We start from the raw sequence: 26,613 nt of genomic DNA, 5'->3' as shown, positions 1-26,613 counted from the left end.
TTTCCTGTGAGTGTGGGAGACTTCCGATTCATTATTAGCCGCTGTATGTAAACAACTCGAAGAATGACTAACATAAAGCTATTTGTGCTGCAAACCAGTATGAAAATTTGCTGAAAATTGACTCACCCTCAGGTCATCATTGATGTGGGTGAGTTTGTTTCTTTGTAAGAACAGATTTGGAGAAATTTAGCATTACATCACTTGCCTGCCATTGGATCCTCTGCAGTGAATGGGTGCCGTCAGAATGAGAGTCTAAGCAGCTGATAAAAATATCACAATAGACATATTAAATAATCTACAAGTAATCCAGACTACTCCAGTACATCAGTTAACATCTTGTGAAATGCTGCATCTCTAGAATAAAAGGCGTTTTCAAATTTAGATATATTTTCTATCAGTAATATTGCTTTCTCTAGTGAAAAAAGTAATCTGGTCTGAATCAGAAGAGAAAAATGCAGAAATCAACCACTATTTACAAGTGAAAACAGTCCAAAACAGTTAAAATGCTTTGATGGATTTGTTTTTTCAAACACAAGATGTTAAACAAATAGAACAGTATAGATCATTTGTGAATTACTGTTTTTAGCAATGATTTGAACACTCATTCTGACGGCACCCATTCACTGCAGAGGATCCACTGGTGAGCAAAAGATGTATTGCAAAATTTCTCCAAATCTGTTCTGATGAAGAAAAATACTACATCTTGAATGGTTCATTTTCAGTACATTTTCCTTTTTTTGGTACTGTTTGTTATATTTAAAATTGGTAAAAAAAAATTAATAACGAATTTTTATTTAACATTTAATTTTAAAATTAATGAATTAATAACAGGAATAGGCTTTAAATCTAATAAAATACAGGGAGGCCCTTTACTGAAGACGCAACCTGGTCAGGAAAAGACAAAGAGAAATAAAGGACATAACACAGACTTAACAAAGAAAAACAAAACAATTTATTATTATTATTTTTTACAGCTATTTATCGATTAACATAGTTCAAATGAAATATTATATAGCTATACTCATGAATATTTGCACATACATGATTATTCAGTATTCATGATGAACATTATATTCTGTAATATTTTGAATCTGAAGCATGTTAGTCATGTTACATATTGTTACCATAATTATTATAATCATGATACAGTGAAACACTGACCAAATATGGCAAGTCTAGTCATCTTTCAACTAAAAACAAAAAAATATAATAATAACTGATGGAAGTTGTTCATAGTCCATGTGAAAATATTGCACTAATATGTCTATGAGTTCTGAAGGGGACATATTCCAGGAGAAAGCTTTTTTCTTCTTCTTCTTTTTGATGTACTGATGGTGATGGTGCACTGTGGACTGATGCATAATGACACAACTTGTCCATCTCCGATAAGCCTTATGGCTTAAACATTTTGCCATACAGTGACCATAAATTCTGTTTTGGATTATTACAATGCTCGAAAAATAAAAGGAATGAGCATCCTTTATGAATACACAGGCCACCAATACTTGACCACCTCTTAATGAAATACTACTGTATAACAATCATTAATGATACCTCACTTTGGTTACGATAAATAATAAATGCACAGAATATTATAAAATGCTACAACATAAATGTAAAGAAAACACTCATCCAGACACTCACACCTGAAAAAGATAAATATTACAGTGTAACTTGTTCTCTGTAATACTAACAAAAAGCTCTTGGACGCTTTGATATTTAACACATTAAAATGAATCACATACCGCTCTCATTTGGATTTTGCCTTGCAAATTTATCCAACTCCAGTGCAGGGAATGATGTTAACTTGGAAAAAATCTGGGTCTGAAAATGAAATTAATGATACGATAATCAAATGCATATTGCAAGAATGGAAGAAAATCGAGAGCGGAAGGAACGAGTGATGTATAATGACAATATATGCAGACTGATGATGAAAGTATATATATTAAATTATGAAAATACAGATTAACAAAACAAACACATACACAATAGATATATACATAGACATGTATTATAAAATCGTATAAATTATACAATATATAATAACCTGGGCTAAAGCAGGGATTTTTCACGATCCACCTGTGTAAGCTTTGCTCAAAAGGAAGGACACTTAGAAAAATACTATTCCTCCTTTTACCACCAGCCACATATGGCATATCATAGCAGGTGCTAGGCTAACTATTGTGTTAGCAGAGTTGTTTTTGTTATTTTAGTCTGCTGTACCTCTGCTGAAATACATTTTAAATGGTTAAAAATGTTTAATTTCACAGATATGAAATCTAACACATACTAACCGAAACATGTTTTGCAAAACCAGAAAGCATATATAATCTCATGCAAATTGTGGGGTATTGGCTTACTGCAATTATACAAAATGTGCATTTGAACAGATACAAACTCAAATTTAAACATGACATTGGAATTACAGGTCTTAACTCAAAAGCTTTGGTAATCGCAATGGGCTTTTTTTTTTTAACTGCGTCATAGTAGTATCATTGCCATTGTCACAATCTTCCAATATCTTTTGTTTGACAGGAAGAAAGCTTCAATTTACAGTTCAACCTCTGTGCATGTACAAAAACCAAGCATACAGTTTATTGCTTAAGTACTGCACAAGTTCACTTACAAAGCACATACAAAATGATTGCAAAACATTCTTAATATTCTCGGTTCTGTTGTGGAAGTGAGGGTGTCGTTCCCTGGTGTCCAGACACTAAGGCAGTATTGTTACAAACAGGAAAGGCCATAGATACTAAGCAGTACCTCTCTGTCAGCAAGGAGGTATGTATGGGGTCAAGGTCTAGTGGAAAGATCATACTAGGTCTAGATAATTGGGATGTTGAGGGCTAGGCATGTTTGTGCATGTGTGAATTTATCTGTGCACCTTTGTGTTTGTGTGTGTGTATATATCTGTGCCACCTGCCCGGAGAGACCTGTACGGCGTGTTCTTTCACAATACCAGATGATGCCCAACTGATGAAGTGCGACGAATGTAGCTTTGCTTCCCTGACCCAGCATAATTCCCTCCTTTAAAAAGAGCACACTATTATAACATGACAATAGCAGTGGCTCACACAGACACACACACAATCACAAACATACATACATCCTTAAGAATTATTACTTTGAAGTAATTTTTTTTTTCTTTTTTGGAAGTCATAATTTGCATATCCCTATACAGTCTTTTCATCAGACAATTATATTGCAAAAATTACTGACAGAACTTGGAAGACAAATTTTAGTCACACCTTCATTCTTCGGTCAGTTTTGTTGGTCCATTCCTTCTTTTGGCTTAACAAATAGGGAGGTCATTGGACCAATAGAAATCCAAGCAGATAAAGATACACCCTCCTTCTCTGGTAAGAAATGTCAGTGTCTTCAACGTGTTAAAAAATGTTGCTCACTCATCGTAGGAGGGTCCAATCCATTCTCACAAGTTCGATGGGAGTTTGGGGTGCAAGCTTGGAGTCCCAGGGGTCGACCTGTCACTAGATCCATGGGCTGGTGACCCACCTGAGGACCCAGTTTGAGTTATGGACAACTTAGAAGTTTGTTTTGATAGATCAACATGACCAGGTTTTGAGCTAAATGGTTTTATAAGTGGAGGGGGCGATGGGAGTGGCAAGTAACCTGAAGCAGATCCTCTGTGATGGGATAAGTCCGGTGGCTGTGGTCCTCTTCCAACTGGCTTGAACTTTTCAGGTAGTCCTGGGTTGGGGAGAGACATGGAAATGGTGCTTAAGTGTTGGGAAGGTAAGTCAACTAGAGATCCGCCCCTTTCTCTTGGTTGAGGTGGTGGTGGGAACAGTGTCTGAGGGGTTAGGAGTGAGCTTTGGGATCCACAGATGCTAGCAGGGTGGCTGTGCACTGAGATTCTAATCTTCTCCACTGTAGGACTCTGGCATGTTGGCCTCCAGGCTGAAGGTGTGCTACATGGGGATGCATTTCCGGACCCATATTGTGCAAGGGAAGCAAGAGCAGATGGTTCTTGAGAAAGCTGGGAAAGAACATCTAGCTGAAGACCAATCTGAGTATGTTGGGATGGAATACTTGTTGGACTTGGGACTTGTTCAATAATGCTGCTGGGGCGGACAGGGGACTCTGTTACAGAAGACTGGGAGGCTGTCCTTGCAACGTTATTCAAATCTTGAATTGGTTTTGTTTGTTGGGGATTTGGCTGAGATGAATGCAGTTGGGTCAGGATGGGACTTATTGAGTGTGCTATCAAAGGAGTAAGGGTGGACGCAGGGGGAACTGCAAACTGGACAGCCTCTCCTCCAAGTGCACCTTGTTGGAAGAAACCAGGAAGTGACGCAGCAATGCCAGGGAAAGAGGCCTGAGGAAGTTGTGGTTGAGGATGAAGCTGGGAAATACTGAAGTCTTTGGACCCATGGGAGGCAAGGGGTCTCTGGGGGTAGAAGGAAGACTCTGTGATGTTGGAGGTGGTAGTGGTTACTGTTGTTGTGATGGCGGATGGCAGAGAGCTAGAGGATGGTGGTGGAGGTGTGGAGGTAGATGATCTCTCAGTCCTAAGTGTGTCCAGAATTGGGGTCTCAATACAAGAGCTGAACTGCGAGCTGGTTGAGGAGGAGCCACCAAATGCAGCAGTACTCGAAAGTGCCGTTGGGAACCTTTTTACATACCCTGGCTGGTCTTTCAGTGAGCCAAGCAGTGGAACAGGGGGTCGGAAGAGAGTATGGGGCAAATGGGGGTGGCGAGTAAGGGCAATAGCGACTGAAGTGGTGGCTGCAGCAGCTTGTAGAGGAGCCTGAATAAGAGGTGCCCAGATGACGGGGGTGTGAGAAGATGGAGTCGCTGCTGGATGAGAAGCTGGAGGAGGTGTCTGCATAAGGTGGGCACAATGGGCCATATCCCTGTCATGCTGTACAATCTGCTGGATGATCTCATTTTCTTGGTAGTTCAGAACTCCAGAATTGAGATCTCGTTGGACCTTGTGCTGGAGTACGGAGTTCTGCTTTCCTGTGAGAAAATAAAGGAAGACAGAAATGCATGGATAACAAACTCAAGAAGGTATTTTGATTATTTTGGTATCATTTGATTTAATAAGGAATGGTTTCTTGCTCCAACTGGCAATTCCAGAGCTAATGCGTGCAAATTAGTGCAGACGTCTCCATTTATCAAAGTTAGTTGTAAATCCAAACAAACTGTATAAAAGTTCAGAGCACGCTTTTAAACAAACACTATTTCAGTTATTAAAATGATAACCTTACATGCCTCATCAACATGAAATAAAAACTGACCAAAACGTACTCGTGTTAATGCTTCGTCTTTCTTTTTTCACTGATATTACTTAAGTTAGGGGTGTCCAATCCTGCTCCAGGAGAGCCACCTTCAAGCAGAGTGTAGCTCAAACACCAGATGAACACAACTGAATGAGCTAATCAACACATTTAGGATCGCTAGAACCTTCCAGGTGGGTGTGCTGGAGCTGAACTCTGCAGGAAAGTGGTGCTCAGGGACACCCCTGACTTGATCAACAGGTCAATGTTAACCAATAGTAAAACCCTGTTTCAATAATACATCACATTATGTAAGTAAAAATTTATTTCAAACTGCATATTTTGAATAAAAGCAAGGGACAAGATGTGGCCTCCTATTAAACTCGACACTCTTCAAGGGCATCTCAGAACAGTCTATTGAACTGACAGCTCTCACCTATGCGGTCAAGCCGATCGAGGGCTACGGTCTCAAAGGCGCGTCGCATCATGGGGTACTCCTCCAACACCTCATTGAAATGGTCCACAGAAAGTGAGTACAGTCGACAGTACGTGTCAGCTCTTACGCTGGCTGTTCTTCTGCCTCGAGTCAGCAAACAGATCTCTGTGGACATTTTGCAACATGAGCAAATTGAAAGCCACACAGGAAGAACATGTATCCTACTCTTTTTGTAAGAGCAACCATGCAGAAAGTACATGTACAATTTTAAGTATATATGTGTGTTTATGTGTATAAATAATAGAATAAAGGGTATGTAAATGTGTGTATGAATGGGTATACCCTAGTATCTAGCCCCTAACTGAGCATTAAACATACATGTTTCTTCAGCCTAAGTTTAGAGCACTCCAGCCCTATATTCACAATAGTGGGCACCATGAATTAAACATACATGCTGTAAATGCAGTGACTCAGACTTTATATACTTCGTGGTTGCTTTTTCTAATGGTCTTTTTTTAATCTGAAGCCAGAGCATTAAAATACAATTTTGACAGCTTAGAGTTGTCCTTGGCCATCATCTGTCCAGTCAGATCACAGAGTAAAAGCTCTATCTCAAACACAGAGGAAGTTTCTAAGCAACAGACAAGCAGGAGGAGACAGGTTTGAGGAGAAGACACAGGGGACTGTCAACACTAATGTGGTAATCGGGTGTTCTCAGGCAGTATCCCGCCTTTGCACCTAAGAAATACAGTATTACTGTTTTCCTAAAAGTTCACGGACTAGTTCATACCATTTTTAAAAACTAAAGAAGTGAATTTGCATGATTCTCTTTATACTTTTATGTTAACTGTATGGTTAAAGCTGCTAAGGACTGTTAGCCATTTTGCTAACTCCCACAAAGCTTCATAACTGATTTGAACAAATTAGATCAGTTTTTACTTTTTTAAGCATAAATCTAGTATAGTCTTAAAATGACTAATGACAATTACTTGTTATTAAACCAAAAAATCTATATGAATTTTGATTGGATAACATGTACCATGTGCTCAGGTACATTTTGGCTGTCAGACTCACAGAAACAGTTTTACTGTTAAGACAGCCAATTCATTGACTTATTAGGTAGTAAAAACATTGTATGTGTTGTATTCCAATTATAGTAGCTTATAGCACTTTTAAGATTATTGAACGAGGTGATGTTGGTCCTTCAAGAACCTGAAAGATGAAGTGGTGTTGTTAAGGGAAGGCAGGGAGGTAGAGGAGGCTGTAGAGATTATTCTCATTCTCTTTTTCACTCTTTTTCTCTCTGTCTAGTTATCATGGCCAGAGTCATAAAGGACATGCTGCCAAGAGCCACTCCATCAGAGCACACACACTCACTAACACATCCTGAGATGGAAAGGGGGGAGAAGGTGGTGTGAGGGTCAGGGAACATAATAAAAAATCAACATGAGATGATTCATAAAAATACAAAGACAACCCTTTTGAAAAAAAAAACAAAAAACAGCATCTGCTGGTCCTAAGCAACTAGCTCCTGGTCAGAACCTGCTCAGGATCATCTTAAACCAGCTGCCATCTTCAAAACATACCTAACCAGCATATGCAGGTTTTTTTTTTCAACTGGTAACATGGTATATAGTACCGCAGCAATACAACTGTTTTTTGACTCTATTATAAGGCATTGCTATTCTTTCATATACCATTAAATATGGTATCTCATATATTTATATTTCATGGTGTATTAAAGTATAGCAATCATATACAGTAGTACCATGAGATATCTGCTGTCATTTCCTACTCAACTGATTATTTGATTATTTGACCGACAACATTTTAACACATATACATTTCTTAAAAATGAATTGTAAACAAAACAGGAATAACTGAATTAAAAATGCAAAAAATATATATTACATATGAATAAATATGTTTTACACACTAGCATTCAAAAGTTTTGGTTCTGTAAGATTTGTAAAAATTTTTTGAAAGAAGTCTGTTATGCTTACCAAGCCTGCATTTACTTGATCAACAATGCAACAAAATACTGTGAATTATTATTATAATTAAACATTTAAAATATAATTTAAAATTTAATTATTCCTGTGATGCAAAGCTGAATTTCTAGGATCATAACTCCAGTCTTCAGTGTCACATGATCCTTCAGAAATCATTCTAACGTTGATTTGATACTCAATAAACATTATCTTTATTATTATTATCAATGTTGAAAACAGATTTGCTGCTTAATAGTTTTGTGGAAACTGAAAATTTTTTCAAGGTTCTCTGATAAATATAAAGCTCAAAAGAACAGCATTTATTTAAAGTATAAATGATTGTCTTTGCTGTGGCTTTTGATCAATTTAATGCATCTTGATTCTTTTAAAATAAATACCGACCTCAAATTTTGAATGCTATTGTATGTATATATGATTTTGTGTGCTGTTTCACATTCTAGTAAAATAGTAAAATAGTAGGCAGTATACATCATATACTTAGCAGTGTAGTACTAGTATTGCATTCTGAAAAAAAAAAGAAAAAAAAAAGAAAAGGTAAATCTATTTGGATATGTACAATGGAAATTATAATGAGAAAAACTGCAGTGAACAGCCTCTGATGACAAAGCTAAACTCAAACTGTTATCTTCCCCTCCTTCCTCAATCTTGTGAGTTAAATTAATTTCATGAATGGTTAACTTATGCTGGGTGAGGAATTTCCCCAAGCTCCAAAAGTGTGCCCATTCACTGATTTGTTTCCCTGGGAGAACCAGCAGATAACACTGAAGAACACGGTGGTACCAGCCTGAACATTAAGCACATAAAACCTCTCTAATAAAAACACAAACTTATTTGCTGCAACTTAAATGCCAATTCATCTACATTAGATTCTATAAGAAAGTACTTTATGCTAAGCAACATTTCAAAACTATCATCATACAAACATCAAGAATCAAATGAAAGTAGCATCAAACCATCCAAACCAATGCTAACTGTTTTCTTACCTCCAAAGTAAGACCCGTCAGAGATTTTTGTCTCTTTGCTGCCCTTCGTCAGAACAGTTAGTACACCGTGTTGGATGAAATACATCTTCTTTCCAACCGTCCCCTCTCTGATAATATAATCTCTTGGCTGGAACACCTCGAAACGTAACTTGGTAAGCATGGAGGTCACAAAGTTGGGATCCGCGTTGGCGAACAACGGCATGGTGGCCACAAGCTTTCGACAGTTAAAACTAATGATTTCCTGTAAATGAAGGATGAAGAATATCAAAATAAGTGGATAGAACTGTTTAATACTATAATACAAGCTATGCAATTAAAGTATACACTAACTAGGTTATATGTCACTACTTACCTCTCTGAGTGGCTCGTTTAATTCTCCCAGAATGCTCTCTTCGTCAAACATCTTCCCCTGGTAGCGATGCTCATAGTAATCATGAATCCTCTGCCGCATATCTGCAGGAAGTTTGTGGAAGGACATGTACTGCTCCACCTGCTTGTACTGTTCAAATGACAAATACACAATATTATCAACCTGAATATTACATGTTACAACAATAGCCAAAAAAGAAAAATTAGATAGATAGATAGATAGACAGACAGACAGACAGACAGACAGACAGACAGTTAGATAGATACATTTGCATATGCATAATGGTATGAATATGGTAGTAATTCATTACCATAGTTCATATCTAGGTACTGAGATCCTACCATCTGATACCATCAATTTATAATAGTAATGTCATTTATTTTTTAAAGGATCACAGTCCAATATTTTTGTACTTGGAACAAAGGAGCTCTTCATAATCTATTGTGTTTTTCAAAGTCTTGTCATGTATGATTTTATGTTCAGGTGTAAATAGTCTTTAAACCGTCAGCAGACTCTGAGGAGTTGTCTCTAACTACACAGCTACCAATAAATAAATATTGACTAAATGTCTTTAAATACAACAGTCTGATCAGTGTAACCCCCCGGCTCCATATTTACGACAGCCTTCCCAGGCTCCATTTGCAAAGCTCGGCAGTATTTTCACATCTCCACATTTATCATTGTCTTTCTGTTGGTCCCGCTCTCCAAGCCTGTCTCTTTCACTTAAAGGAAGGACATACAGTATTGATAGGGTTTATTTTACCCACGATCCCCTTGTACTGTCTCTTTGTTATTTCATTTGTGTCTCCGAAACTGGCAGAGAGTGTCTGCAGCACTGCGGCTCGTCGACGTTACGCCGCACGGCTCTCTGCCTTTGCTGTCCTTTCTAATAAACTTTGTTCTGTCACAAGCCATTTTGCTTTCTGTCTCCTGCTTCCATGAACTCCTGTCTCGGCTGTCGACGGAAGCTGGTTCCAATGTGCCCTTCTCCACATGCTAATGTTCCTGCCATGTCAGCTGTGAACATCTCACCGGCGCAGACTCCTCGGCAGACTCCTCTCCGAGTGGCTCTTCTATTATCATATTCAAGGGCAGTGGACAAAGCTAGCAGGATGTGTTCAAACAACAGGAAATAATGTCACGCTATACAGTTAGGTTTCAACTGCGGAGCCCAGTGAGGGTGTGAAGTCACTCGCCGAAATGCCAGAGTAAGGCGAGCATGACTCATGGTGTCGGGAAAAAAAGTGTGTCATTGGAATTCGTCCTTTTTCTGGAAATGGATGCTGGTAATCACATTGACACTGAGGAGAGTGGTGTGAAAGCCCAAATGCAGCCGGTAATGAAACTTAACAGGACAACTTCAGACATATTGTTGAACATTGTTGAACTCTACCTAACCGAATCTTCCTCTCTCTCCTGGTGTGTTTGTGTCTTCAAATCCCTTTCGAACAGATGCGGAGACGAACTGTAAATTATGTACTGTTTAATAGTGTTGCTTTCGTCAACGAAAACAATGACTAAATAGAGTAGTCAACGAACCTTTATCATGTGACGAAAACGAGACGCAACGAAAATGCTGGTCATGTGATGATGGCTATAATTAAATGTGTAATGCAATATTGTTGACGAATAAAAACGAGACTATATGTGGTTTAAAAAATAAAAACTATGCTAAAATGTCTCTTAATTTTCGTTGACTAAAACGAGACAAAATGAAATGTTATTTCATATCGTCTCGTTTAGTCACGTTATTATAATTTAGCAGCATGATTGTTTCCTATGTCTGACGCAACCGACATCACTTCCTTAAGCCCCAATCGTGTAGTGAGGGGAAGTTCGGTTCTTTTCCGAGAACCAGTTCTTTCGGACAGTTCGATTCATTGCCAGTAGTTTTCTGGCTCTGCTTCAGTTCTCTCTTCACAGCAGTTCAGTCAGTGTACTGTTTGAGTAAATTAATTACTCCGGGAAATTGGTTTATTTAGACTCAGAGGGAGTGTCAGTCATGTTAAAAAAGTAAACAACTTAAGTAATTTGTGGATTAATGCTTATTGGAGATGCAAACCGTTTCAAATGATTCACGACAACGAAGTTAAACAGGATTTATACTTTTGCCTGGCTCCGCTGACCGCGAGCACTCCTTCTCAAACGGACGAGGCTTTTATACTTGTCATGTTCGCTGTTGTACTATTCTTTACCATACCATACCATACCAACTTTATTTGTTAAGCACAACAACCAAAGTTGACCAAAGTGCTGTACAGAAAAAATAAATAAATAATTTTTTTTTAAAATGACAGGGGAGCGACGAGGAGTAATCGTCCTCTAAAACCGTCGGGAATCACAGGTGAGAAGTCGTCATTTGCTAGCACAAGTGTTGTGATGAATGAGTCGATGAATTAATAATTTCTTTATGTACAAACTGAAAAGAATCTCAAACTATTGGCTGTATTTCGCATTAAACACAAGACAACTTTAAGCACATAGGGTTTAATTAATATCTAAATAAATTCTAATTCTACTTTATAGAATAAAAATAAAACGTACTTCAAATAAGACGCCTTGGATAAACTATGCAAACTTTTTTTTTTGGAATGGATGTATTCTTAAGTCTATAAGATAACAATAATATAATAAGATAACCTTGTTGTTGGCTAAAATAAAATTTTGGTTTCGTCTATACTTCTAGGTACTTGTACTATATTGACTAGGTTAAACAGAATTGCATTACTAAAAAGAGACTAAAATACTATTTTCATGAACTAAAACCAGAATAAATGTCTAAAACTAGACTAAATGTCATCAGTTTTCGTCGTCGACTAAAACTAGACTAAAATGTCATCAGTTTTCATTGACTAAAATATAATTAGTTTTCATCGACTAAAACTAGACTAGACTAAAAAGAGTATGAACGTGACTAAAACTAATAAAAACTAAAATGACAGCTCCACACAAAGACTGGACTAAAACTAAAATTAAAACAGGCCGCCAAAAACAACACTACTGTGAAACCATAATCAAAACCATCGACCTTCATGCGTACAGCTTTTGAGAAATCAAAACAATCGCTGCATGCAAGAAATGGCTTCATCCTTTTTAGAAGAAAGAGGAGGGAACCTCACATCAATATGCACTCCTCTATCAACAATGCAAGTTGCCTTGACAACCGCAGTTGGGTTGAATTGACTTGAATCTTATAACACAGCAGAGGTCAAAGCACTGCTATTTTCTTCTCATAAAAATGACAACAGTTTAATTATCGCTCCAGCACACTTACAGACACGATAAAACTGAGTATTGATCACTGCAGAGGTCAGAAGCCTCTACGATTTGCGAACCGCATTTCGAGCACCACTCAAAAACTCACAAACCGTCGTTATTTACCATTTTTCTCTCCACTCGTCTGCTTGCGACCCTGGTTTTTCTATTTTTAAACAGGACTTCAAAGGCATTCTGGGTTCTCGGAGTGAGGAAATTTTGTCTGCTGGGAAATCTTTACAATGCTCAACAAAGTGGGAAACGGCAGCTGCCCACCCTCATTAAAATGATCTTCGCCTTATTTGCTGGCTTACCAATGAAGATTGTATTTTTAGGGGGTTTTCAATATAGTATATATTTTCTACAATTATAATTAACCTACCTGCCAACAGTTATATGTGTTAATATCATCAATTTAATATAACATAAACTATCATTCAAAGGTTTGTGGTTAGTACAATATTTTTGGAATAAAACTGATCAAAATCACAGTATATTTACAATGTTACAATATATTTAAATTTTAAATTAATGCTGTTCTTTTGACATTTCTATTCATCAAAATATCTTTTCAAAAATATGTTTTTTCCCAAAATATTAAGCACACAAATGTTTTTCGCATTGATAATAATCAGAAGAAAGGTTTCAAATTATAATGATTTCTGAAGGATCGTTTGACATTGAAGACTGGAGTAATGGGTGCTATAAATTTAGCTTTTCAATGATAAATGACATTTTAAAACATATTAAAATAGATATCAGTTATTTTAAATATTCATAGTATTTTACAATATTACTATTTTTACAGTACTTTGATCAGAAACATAAAAAACTTATCAAATATACTTTATATACTACTTTTATGTGTAAATACGTGAACATATACAAATGTAAATTATATAAATAATATTCATATATTATCATTTATACAGCTGTACATTATTAAATATTATATTTTAAGATAATATTTATAATACATTTACAATTTATTTTTTACAAATTGTATTTTTATTTCACAACTATGAATCTAGCATTAACATCATTAGCATCTTTTAACCAACAAAATTAAATAGATATGAACTGGGTTCCAAGGGCATTACAAATTCATACATCAAAAATGGACATCCCAAAATAATTCCTCAATTAATGTTCCTCATATATTAATGAAAAAAAAGCACAAATTTTATAGAGCAGGGTAGGTATAATAATTAGCTCATTTATGAGTGAATAAATTTTGTTTAGCTCTAAGCTCCCCTACATTATGTAATGAAACAGAAAACAACTCCTTTTACATCACAATGTATGCAAACACCCACACTTTAGCCTCCCTGAGCCAACTCTCTTTCACTAACCTTCTCCTGGTACTGCCTGCGTGAGGAGTCCAGTGACTGAATGAGGGCGGTGGCATGGCCCACAAACATGGCATAGCAGGTTGCACCCACGATCATGCTGAGGATGGTCAGCCACACATCCGTCATGCCCACCGGAGGGTGCATGCCATACCCGATACACAGCATGTGGCTCATGGCCTTAAACAGGGCATAAGAGTACTGCTGACCCCATGTGTCATTCTGTGAGGAAAGAGAGAGCGGGGGAGAGATAAAGAGAAAAAAGAACCCAAATTAAAGCATGAATATAATTATGAGCATGAAAGACGGCATTTGTGATAGAGAGTAAAAGAAACAGGAGAGCTGGTGAAGTGTTGTGAAGGGACAAAGGTACGGACCAATGGGAGGGAGAGGAGAGAAAATAGCGTCGCGAAAGACAGAATGTGAAAGAAAGAGTGTTAGACTGGAAAAAAAGTGACAGTTTTTCTATATCTTTCTGACAGGATTTAGAAGGAGCCACAGTAAAGGCCAGAGAGAGAGAGAGAGAGAGAGAGAGAGAGAGAAAGGGAAATATCACATCCTTTAGCAGAAGGGTCATTTATGAACGCTGCCTGCGCTTTCTTGATATCAGAAGATGGAGGAAAGCTGAAGGTACTGTTTTGCAAATGCTAATGAATCATAATCACGGACAGTGTTCTTCTTTAGCAAAATGAGTCACTCGGTCTGGCACTTTTGGGTCAAATACTTATCATGCAGGTAAAGGATATGATGCACCTGTGACTTTATTTTTTGTAATTGTTATCTTGTTTCTCAAATTCTGACTTTATATCTTACAGTCTGGCTTTCTCTTTTGCACTTTGACTATTTTTGTAATTGTCTCTTTATATCTCATACTTGTTACTATTTTTTGTAATTGCAACCTAATTTCTTGTATTTACTATTTTCTCATAATTTACTTAATATCTAAAAAAAAGTGTGTTTTTACTGTTGTACGCTCTGAATGAGACCAGAATCTCTCGATCAAAAACACATGAAGATGCAAAAACTAGCGATCTCATAAGTAAGCAGATGCATATGACAAATAATGTGATCTTTAAAAATAAACAGCATATAAATGAAAACTGTGTAATGTTATGGAGTGAAATGTAGATCCAGGAAGTGGTAAAAGACTGTGCAAGCTTTGGGGTTGTTGATGCAAGTGATTTATGCTTTGATCACCATGCTGATTATGATCTAGATGTAATCTTTGATAAAAAACAACAACAACAAAAGTTTTTTTTTCAGCTTTTTGCTCAAAATGTTGCTTACCTATATTCAAGTGTCTATAAAAAAGAATGCTTGAAGCTAGAATAAAACAGTTGCTCTTTCTCAAGTATTTCATGTGTTTAGGTATAGATAACAACAAAATATTCTGGGGGACATGAAAATTCAGTGAAAATAAAAAAAAATGCTATCAGGGAGAGATTAAATTGCAACTATATAACAATGTGAGTTTTTATCTTGCAAATGCACATTTGTTACTCAGAACTTTAACACACAATGTGACTTTATTTCTCAGTGTAAAATCAAACTCAAAACTGGTGAAAACAGATTTCTATAATTCTAAATGCTTCATCCAGGCCATTTATTCTGCAGCAGTATCAACCCCTATTATATTCTGCTGCATTTATATCTTTAGTTTTATTTATTTACTTTATCTCATAATAACCTGAAAATGTGAGATTAATAAACCATGGCCAGCTCTGCCGATGAAAGATAAAGAGAAAACAGACTCAGAGCGGCCCTTCACACTTACCACCATATTGTTTTTGGCCACCCAGCAGTCTGAAGGGAAATCCTGCAGCATGGGCACCAGGAACTGCAAGCATCCGTCCCAGTGGCACAGCAACAACATCATTCCAATGAGATTCACAATGCGCACCATGGCACTGGCCAGGTCATAGGTCATGTGGAAAATCTAAAAGGAAAAGAGGTCAGAGATGTAGAATATGTCACACTGGGTCACAATTAAGATTTAATCCTCACTCAATTCTAGGCCACATTGTTCTTAAGCTGGTTTTTAGTAGCAAAACACTTGGCTTGTGGAGTATTACATAAGGTACTGTATCTCTTCTGCTAATGTCACTAATAGTTCCTAAGAGATCAGTGGGAGGCCAGACTAGAGGCTGATGTTACCCACAATCCATAACAGCACCGATGAAACACCACCCCTCAGTGGACAAAAAGGTGGCGTTCCCAAATAGCAGTAATGAAAGTGCGGAATCCAATAGATTTCTGTTAACTCGCAAGGTTGAGGGCCGATAGGGTTGAGCGATCGAAGCAATTAAAAGGCCATGGTGGACGCTTTTAACTTCGCCATGGACAAACAATGGTTAGGTTGAGTAACAGCGCTGCCTGTAACTGTGGCTAATTGCTGCCATTCTTTGACAGAGCTAAAGTTAAATCCAAGTGATGGCAAAGCAAGCAGTCTCTGAATTTCAGATACGACTGGGAAGTTTATGTGTCTTTCTGTCTGGGATTTTAACAAGTAGGATGTGTTCTTCGATCAACTCCATTGTTGGTCCTACAACAACTTCACTGTTAATCCACACTGTAATTAAAAAAACAGTCCATTCAAAATGAAATTTCAGCCAAAATTTGCATTTATTTGAGGTTGTTTCAAACCTAAAGGTACCACATTGTATTTTATGTTCACCAGGGCTGCATTTGTTTGATCGCAAATTCTGTAAAAACTGCAATATTGGTAAATATTGTTAAAATTTAAAATAACCTTTTCTATTTTACTACATTTTAAAATGTAACTTGTTCCTGGCATGCAGATTTTCTGCCCAAGAAACATTCTTATTATTATCAATGTTGAAAATGTATTTTTTTGCCGTTTAACTGTAAAAAAAAAAAACCCAGGACACTTTGATTAACAGAAAGTTCAAAAGAACAACATTTATTTGAATTAGACATGTTTTATAACAGTATAAATTAGTGGTCAACCGATATATCGCCAAGGCCGATATATCTGCCGATATTTGGCTTTTTTTTTTATATCAGCATTGACCAATAAATTTTATTTTATTTTGATGGCGCGGAAGGCGCACCAGACTTTAATTTTGATGGCGCTGAGAGCTGTAGTGCTCAGACTATCTCTCTTGTTCGTTATCGTCATTAACAGTTCTGTCTAATATGGACAGAAGTCTGTCTAATAATCAGATAGACTGCTAAACAAAAGAATTAATGTATACAGAAAGTATTATAATGATTGCTTTTATATTATTAGTAATAAAAATGCAAACATTATAATACTTTCTCGTTTGCCAGCATTAAGCAAAATACGCCTTTTATCATTTAAACAAATCTTTGAATGTCTAATGAACATTTAATTTGACAAACATTGCAAACTTAGCCAAGTCCAGCTGTGAGATCTTGTGAAGTGTGCATTTTATCCAGAATGATCACATGTTCTCTGTGTGATGGTCAGTCTGTGTGAATTGAATGCTTTAAACTTTGAACTCACAATTTCAAATTATGCTACACTTTATGCATTTGCCCACTGTCATTTTCACTGTGTGCTGTATGTAAAATTAATGTTACCCTGGATTTATTTGAAGAATATGATTCCCAGTGCACACAAACTTCCCAGAATTCTGAGTTCCCTGTTGGTTACATTGTTTACTTTTTTTTACACATTATCAATTTTATTAAATATTTATTTATTTATTTCTGAAAAATACTTTTAATCTAAAGTGTTTATTTTATTTTACATATATATAAATATAAAATATATATAAACAAAACTGTACCGACCCAATTTTTTTAACGGTATTGTATGTATTAAATTACACAGTTTTTTGTTCTTACTTCTATGGTACTTTTATTTATTTTTTTGTCACTTTGGACCACAACAGCCCAAATCCCATTCTGAAAAAGCACAAAGACAGAATTTTCATTTTAAGTCTAAAATATTCTTTGATGCGTTTTTCTTTTGAAACATTACGGTTAAAGTTGTGGTTATGAGGAATGAGCGTATTTGTTTGACAGAAATATTGCTTCAGCACAACCAAATGAAACCATTGCCAGCTTCATTATTGGTACGGGAATATCAAATAAGGTTCATGTCACAGTTAATTTTCACAAGCAAACAAAAATGTATTATTTGTGATAGATACAGTACTGTATGTTACAATCTAAGAGTCTTTAAAGGTGCATCTTACCTCTTCCCATTGGTGGATGTATCTAATGAGTCTGGACAATCTCAACAGCCGAAGCAGACTGAGTATTTTAGTGAAACGCACGATCCTCAACGCTCGTGCCGTCTTGTAGAAGTCCGAGTCGATGCGGGTCTCCACAATGAGGAAGATGTAATCCACAGGGATGGATGAGATGAAATCCACAGCGAACCAGCTCCGAAGGTACCTCACCTTGATCAGCTGAGGGTCGAGGATGATTTCCGTGCTGTCTTCTTTGACGACCCCCGTGCGGAAGTTCAGCACCAGGTCAACCAGGAAGAATGTGTCAGAGACCACGTTAAAGACTATCCAGGCGGGGGTGTGTTCATCTTTAAAGAAGGTGATGCCTACGGGGATGATGATCAGGTTGCCCACCATCAACAGAAGCATGATCAGGTCCCAGTAGAACCTGGAGGATATAAAATGGACAAAGTGTTTATTTAATGCCTTAGGAACAGAAGAGTCTACATGACCTTTGGAGCCATTAACGATTAAGGCAATTAAATATTATAAGTTACAATTAAGTGCTTCATCTTAATAGTTTTTCAATTCTGTTATGCAGAGACACAAGCCCAGACATTTTTTAGCTGAAAAAATGGGTTCTGCAAGCTAGAATATTGCTTCATAATAGATAATTCATTTAATAGTTGCAAATAATGAATATCAATAATAATTATTCATGGCTAACTAATAATAATAATAAATATTAGATATTTATAAAAAAATTATCTATTTAATTAACATTGCATATTTTTTACTTTATGAAAACAATAGTAAATTATGAACATTATCACTAATATATTTTTTATGGTTCAAATGAATTATTTTCTTTTATATACTGCTGATTTTATCTAAAACAAAAACTATTAAATAAAATTTTGAGTAATTGAGATAAAGCTGAGATGCAATGAAATATTAATATTAGATTTAGAACTTAAAAACCTAAATTAAATGTTGCTTCATGTCAAATAACAAATATAAATATAATTACTAAAATTACTAAAACTTAAACTGTAAAATAAGTTAAAACTAAATATATATGAAATGAAATCTGAAAATATAAAATCTATTTCAAAATACTTAAAAAATTGTTTACTGGAATATAAATAATACTAAAATATACTCAATAAAATAATACTTAAATGACAGAAATATAACATTTAAATTCACATTATTATTCTTCCTGAAACACCTTTTACATCTATAGTTTGTGTATGGGTTCAAAAAGAAACAATGGCATATTTAAGACCAAGCAGTTCTGCAGATAAAGTGATGCACTAGCAAGGTCATGGGTTTAGTTCTCAGGAAATATAACTGATAAGATGCATGCCTTGCAAGCAGTTAGTAGCTTTGGATAAATACATGAATGTAATCGTCTGCCTTCATTTCCTCAAAATAATCATTGTGATGTCAGTAATCAGAAACACTAATCGCACTCAGGATTCCTTGAGAACGCTGCATGAGCTCAGCCCCTGACTGACGCTGGAAAAGGCTGGCTGTCTGGTTGGGCTATTACTTCTCGTTTATGGATGAGTTCCCTGTTTGGTAATTGGATGTGTCGTACGTATGTAAATGAAAGTGGCTGGAAGACATCCAGGAGACCTCTGGCAGGACCGCCATTTCATCAATAAAAGATCTGCTGGGTGAAACGTTTACACAAAAACAAGCCGCCATAATTGCTGAACGCAGCATTAATTGCCCCATTAGCCCTGATATGCCAAAATGAGCCTTCTCTGGTTGCATGTAACATTTTATAATTCTACTAATATTTGACACGGTTTACAGTATTTGCCTTGCTTTTTTCCTCACGTGCTAATATTCTTTCGCATCATTTGATGCACACTACAATCTGAAGTTGTGGATTAGCCTTCTTCATTTATACCCTGGTAGAGAGCTGGTTGGTTACTAAATTCCAGTCCTTTGCTGCTGAGTTGTAATTAAGCAGAAATCAATCACACAGAGGGTTGATAAACCATCCAGCTCGGTATGGATTGCAAAGAGAGAACGAGGCTCTCAGCATTTCAGAGTTGTCCAGAGGGATTATGTGTTGTCTGACACCATGGACAAGGAAAAAAAAAACTCTGTTCAATTTTAGGCCCTTATACTTGTGTATAAATAGGTCACAGTGTTTTCTTTTGTAACAAATTGTTGGTGAAAAGAAATGATCAAAAGCAGATCAACCAAAGTACTGGATCATGAATGAAGGTTACTGTTATCAGCAGTCATATTAGCATAAACTACCGTAAACATAAATGAAACTAGTATCTTATTAATGACATGATACTGTATATCGCACTTAAACTTACTGCTTTAATAAGAAATACATCAGATAACACAACAGAGCAAATTAAGTATCCAAATAATACTAATATATCAGCTGCTTTTCTGGCAAGATAATACCGTAATCATAAATATGTTAAATACCTACTTTTAAATGGAATAAAAAAATCTAGGTTTAACCAAATGGAAAAATACCACTTCCACATTTCCGCATTAGAGGGCTCTATTTTATATTGCATGAAATGAGCTTTGGAGGAGATTAAACAAGAACAAACCATCCATAGGAAGTGTCACTAAATCTGCCAGATTATTTCCAGTTTTCAGATTATCAAGGATTTGCCATTGACATTTACCCTTGGACAGATGCTCCAGTGGTCAAAGCAGGCAAAAGAATAAGTTTAACAGCAACATGTGCTGAACTGTTTGTACCGTACACTTATGTAAGAACTGAAGGCAACACACAGATACCAAGAGAAGTTCAACAACGAAATAAATGTAGTGATCTGTAATCAAATCATTTTTTATATTTGTACAAAACTGAAATATAACAATTCCCATAAAATGTTCAATTAAAATAGTTTCCGCATAGAATCATGAAGTTGAATTTAAAGCAATTTAGCAAGCAAACACAAATTTGGTACAGCTGTCATTCACAAAATGAACTGTCCCCAGACCTTTCCCTTGACATCAGCGCAAACAAAACAGATTCTGTCTGCTACTACCGGTTAATTGGTATTCAAATCATATTACATCATCACAGTATTTTCTTGGTCCACTTAATCTCCGGATTATATTATAGCCTGTAAACTTCCATAATGTCTGTATTACTGCATATAAATATATGCCACTGTCAACCCATGCTGTTACTAGAGCACTAATTGTATTAGGCACATGCAATATCTATCCTATCAACCATAGTATCACTGTAACCACATTATAGACACTACTCTCTTCTCAATTCACACGTGTAAACAAATGATACATCATGAGAACTACAATATAAGCAACCAGAAACCACAAGAGGTATTATGCAATGCCATTTGTAGTATAAAATGTACACCAATGGGTATGAACTTGAGAAAGCTTGGAAAAGTGGAGGTATAATTCTGCAAAAATGTATTTGGTTGCTGTGTACATTTTGTTTTCTTTTCATTTTGAAGTCGTGTGGATCTCTAATGACCCTGTTTAGGCTAAAAATCAACTGACAGGCGAGAGCCACTGTTAAATGACAGCAGAGGGAACACATTTCATTCAAACAAAAGGCTTTGCAATAATCAGCTTTCTGTTACAATCTGCCAAAAATACACTCACTATTCTCCTTCTCTGTCTGTTGCTGCTTAGCATACTATGAGTCCTAATTGTCTTTCCCAATCCCCATCCCTCCAATTGTGATGATCTCTCTGTGGAATCTGTGTCAACTCTACTCACCAGATCTAGCCATCATCTGAACGCTCTGCACCACAGCTCAACCAGTCGCTCTGCCCGCTGGAGTTCCCTGCAGAAAGCTAATGTGTTGGGTACATAATAATAGGTTTATGCAAGACTATTGCTATGATTCACTTGGACGGCTGTCATGCTGCCGTCATGCAAAGAATCACATGAAATCAACCCAGATCAAGATGAATGAAACAGGGCCCTCTGCTGCATTTGAAAAATATCACCCTATGACCACAAACGTCCAAACGTCTGCTTAATCATGAGACACAACACGATCACGAACAAATCAAACAAGTTTTCACTAAAGATATTGAATCTTTTTTTGATTGTGTATGTTATTTTATGAACATATTTGCATGCTGACTGACATAGTAATTTGTTAAAATTATGTTTATTTTAGTACAACTATCAGATTTTTTTCTTCTCTCTTCTAAATGACAGTTTCAGATATATTTTATATATGTAACTGTTATGAAAATTGTTATAAGATCTGCTGTTTTTTAATTAATAAAAGTACAATTTTACACTGATACACTTTTAAACTGAAACAACAAAATTGCTCAATATATATTCAACCGTAAAAACTTTTCTCCAAATATTCTGAATAATAGGCTATGTGACATCATTATTTTTAATAATTAGCAACTTATATCTTTGAACATCTGTTAACTTCTCAAGAGTTTCATGATCCTTCAAAAGTTAAGGCAATAAAAAGCCTTAAAATATATATTAAATATATGTTCGTTTTTTTTAATCTAACCTCTGCGCCATAAAAGTCTATAACACTGAAGAAAACGCTTGAATTGTTTGAGAAATCCACATCCACTGTAGTAATATGTTTAGACCATAATTTAATAAAATCAGCTATAATATTTGCTTACACGAGTCCAATGCTTTAAATTTTGAGCTCTGTGAGAGAGCACTGCTTTCATTTTCAGCTGAAACTAATGGAGAAATGATGTGATGCACCATATTGTTTAATGGAAAATTATATTTCCTGCTCTTTCTAAATGCACTGCAGAACAGAGCTGCTCTGTGGTGATTCATTAAAAAGCATGTCTCTTTGCTTCCCTTATTCCAGAACCCCTTGAACACTGATGCTAACCTTCCACCCCCCTCTCAACAGCCTCTCTCCACATTCTGACACTCTCTTCTCGTTTTCTGCATCAACCAGGTGATGCAATCAGCAAATGGAAGTCCCTGCATCGCCCATCACCTTCCCTAACGGTGCTGAGGGGAAGCAAGTGCAAGATGAAGGAGACAAGGGCAAATGTGAAAATGACACCTGAAAATGCCACACGACTAAGGACGGTACCTCTTGTGACAGATGAAACTTCACAAATCACCTGCTGCTGTGGTCATTTGGTACTCAACAGATCTAGATGCTTCTTGAAATAACATTTATTTTATATAGTCACAAAACTGAAATTTAATAGTGTGTTTCGACACTGTAGATAATTCTTTTTTAATTACTCGTCTAGAAACGTCTAGTTATTGATGGAATGCGCTTAATTGGTTTAGGTCCTGTCTTACAGACCGTAAGCAATTTGTTACCATCGGTGGATTTAGGTCTTAGGTTGGTGTCGTGTAATCTGGAGTCCCTCAGGGATCAATTTTGGGTCCCTTGCTTTTTTCCACTTGGTCAGCTTTTGAAGTCTCTTGGTCTAATATTTCATTTTTATGCAGATGACACTGTGAAAGATCTTCTTTCTCAAAGTATTTCTAAGATAAAAGAATAGATCCCGCAAAATTTACTGTCTTAACAGTGAAAAGACTGAGATTATGCTCATTGGTTCACCCCACCAATTACGTAAAGCTGGGTCGGTTACTTTATTGCCAAATCACGTCCAATGCTGTCCTTCCCTGTTGCTGAGAAGTTGATAAACACTTTTGTATTTTCCCGGATTAACTACAATGTTTTTTTGGCTGGGGTTTCAAAAAAGCTACCCTAAACAAATTGCAGGTTGTGCAAAATTTGGTTGCTAGGATCCTAACTAGAACTGGGATAAGAGATCATATCACAAATATCTTGTAGTCTTTGAATTGGCTCCTTGTTAGGTTTAGGGTTGATTTAAAAATTCTGATGCTTACTTATGAGGCTTTGCATGGTCTGGCACCTCAATATTTGTCTGAGCTTTTGTCTCCATATGTCTCAATGCGTAACCTTCGTTCATCTGAAACTGGTCTGTTAACTGTTCCGTCAACCTGTTTAAGATCAATGGGAGATAGGGCTTTTTCTTCATTAGCTCCAAATTTATAGAACTCTTCACCAAATGAGATAACGCAAGCGAAATTTTTAAATCTCGCCTTAAAACAAATTTCTTTAGGCTAGCTTTTACTTGAATTTTTGGTATTAATTCTATATTATTTTATTTATTCAAGTGTTTTGAATGCATCTCTTCCTTTCTTGCTTATTTTATTATATATTTTATTATTTTGATGTTTTACTTGTTTATGTATACCTCTTTGAGATGTAACATTTAAAAGCACCATGGAAAATAAAGAATATTATTATTATTAAGTTGACATTAACATTTTGGATGGTTTTGCCAGTATAAGTTAAAGGAATAAATTCTAAGAAAATATGTAAAAAAAAAAAAAAACATTTTGCCACTGTATTGCATTAGTATGAATATGATTTTCCATATTGATATTTTTACAGTTGTTTTAGTCATATTTTGAAATACATATTGCATTGTCTTGTATTTTAGGGGTACATGAAATGTAACAGATAATGTCTTGGCTTAATTACCAGTACTTTTTTCACAATTTCTACACCGTAAAAATGATTTTCGACCAAACAAATATTATTGGAGTACAAAAACATACTATAGTATTTTACTCTTTCTACTTCAACATTTGGATATTTAATTCAATGTGTTATTTTCCTTTTCTTTGTAATTAATTGTGATTTACTAGCAATTTCTGACTGAAAATCATTTCAACACCATTTCGTTCAAGTGCACTAAAATATTTGGTGAAGAAACAATTTTCGTTAAGAAATTGTTAGTTATTTTGACAACTAATAGTGTCACTGAATTAAATGTTACATTTTGAAAGTAAAAAGACTGAAATTGTATTTTTTAAAGTAAAAAATACTCCAATAATCTTTGTTTTATTTACAACTTCAAAAAAATTATACAGTGTAGGAAAAAAATCAGTGTAGTTCAAACAACTACAACAGTGTAGTTAAAGTACATTCTGTCATAATTTTCTCACCCTTATATCATTTCAAACCTGTATTCGTTTAATTTATATGTGGAACAGAAAAGAGGATATTTTGAAAATATATTTGGTTGTTTTTTTGTTACATACAATGGAAGTCTATGGGGTCCTAACAAAACACACACACACACACACACACACACACACAGACACAAAAGGTTTTGTTTGGATCTCATTTACTTATACTGTATGGATTGTATCTTCTGCTAAGAAAGAAAGTCATACATGACCTGAGGATGAGTAAATGATGACAGACTTTTCATTTATGGTGTTGATTCAACATTGTCCTCCTTTGCACTGTATGACCCTGATCTCATATCATTAAGATATCAACTGATATCAAAACAAAGTGGAAATTGCTGATCAGAAGCACATAACCGCTCGGCTTAGACGCCATCCTGACGAAGGCCATGTGGTCCATTTCAGCTACCTGACTGCTAGCACTGCCCCCTCCAACTTGGACCATTCAGCCACACTGACCAGAGTGCCATTAAATAAATTGTGTCGTAATCCTCTGATTGTTGCTCCCAATAATGCCGTTTGTCATGTTAACCCATTTTGATCACCCTATTTCCCAGCCTGTGCAGAAATGGACAGATCTGTTTGAGTGAAAATAACAGCTAAATGTGATTGTGTGACTTATTTCTATGCAGTAAAGCTAGAGATTACAGTTTACTTCCCTTACTGGTCCAGTGAAAGTTCCACGCAATGAATGCAAAACAATCACAGAAACTCCTAGACAGCTGGCGTTGGTGACACTGTTTGCCCTTGCAATATGTGAATGGCATCAATGTCACTTGAACAGGAAAAGGGTGAAAATGACCGGGTGAGGTTAGTGAATGCAACAGAATGGGCCTGATTTTAATATCCTTAGCAAGCTCAAGGACACAGCAACTAGGAAAAGACAAATATGTTGTATTTAATCTGCTCAGACATGTGAGCAAAAGCACAGAATTATTTGTTTTTGGAGTCCTGGTGGCAGTGGGGACATTTGCATAGCGGATGATTAGGCATGGGATTACCTGAAGTCACTGTATGGATGAATGATCCAAAAGCCTGCAGATTTGACCCGTTCCTGCTCGCGCTCCACCGCCTTCTCGCTCCCGAACATTCGAAGCGAGAACTTGTTGACCCCCGGTTGAAGCATCGCGCCAAACTGCCTGTGCATAAAACCCGCCTGGTACAAGCGCTCATCGTCCGGCATGATTTGATCGATACCTTCCAACTTTACGAAACTCGACTGTTCTTCAGAGGGCGCCTGTTGTGCCCCCTCGCCGCGACCGCCCTGCGCGCCCAGGCTCTCTCCAGGTCCGGGTTGCTCCAAGGGACCGTCGTCCTCGGGGCTCGCATCCGCGATGAGGCACCTCTGCTCCGCCAGATCCGCGTCTGGAGCATGCCTACTGGTAATGGAAGAGAGGCTGCCTCTGAACCTCCGGCAGTCGCCGTTCACGTTAGTTCTGAAGGGTTTCCCCACATCGGTCTCCGCGTCTCCAATCTTGGCCTCGCTGACACCTTTAGAGCTCCCCGTGGAGGAGGGTGATGGAAGATGCTTCATCTTGACACTCTTCCTCCGAGTGTCCTTGTCGCTGTCTTCGCCGTCTCGAGTCATAGCACCCTTGTGTCCAAACTGATGTGGCAAGCTATAGAGCCGTTTGCGCATGGAAGAATGCACCTTATCCATTGTGATCGACCACCTTAACGGAACAAATGACAGACGGTATCATCTGAAAGGAGACGCGGGCTGGAAAATAGGTCGTCAAAAATATGAATGCACAAATATGCATCCCCCTGCATCTGTAATATTAGACACCGGAGTCAGAGCGC

The 26,613-nt window shown here is 36.7% G+C and overlaps 1 protein-coding gene across 1 annotated transcript; it reads right to left on the bottom strand.

The window, feature by feature from the left end:
- Positions 1–929: 929 nt before the first annotated feature.
- LOC132133624 (potassium/sodium hyperpolarization-activated cyclic nucleotide-gated channel 3-like) lies at positions 930–26,613 on the bottom strand. The gene is made up of 8 exons (XM_059546512.1): positions 25,812–26,613; positions 17,833–18,256; positions 15,423–15,584; positions 13,652–13,870; positions 9,027–9,173; positions 8,675–8,915; positions 5,680–5,844; positions 930–4,983 (listed from the first exon to the last, which is right to left on the bottom strand). Exons 1-8 carry the CDS (start codon positions 26,468–26,470, stop codon positions 3,434–3,436), a joined length of 3,567 nt encoding a protein of 1,188 aa, XP_059402495.1. The 5' UTR covers positions 26,471–26,613; the 3' UTR covers positions 930–3,433.

The sequence above is a fragment of the Carassius carassius genome, chromosome 50, assembly GCF_963082965.1.
Source record: "Carassius carassius chromosome 50, fCarCar2.1, whole genome shotgun sequence".
In the NCBI taxonomy this organism is placed as follows: Eukaryota; Metazoa; Chordata; class Actinopteri; order Cypriniformes; family Cyprinidae; genus Carassius; species Carassius carassius.
This window is presented reverse-complemented; position numbering and strand designations above follow the sequence as displayed.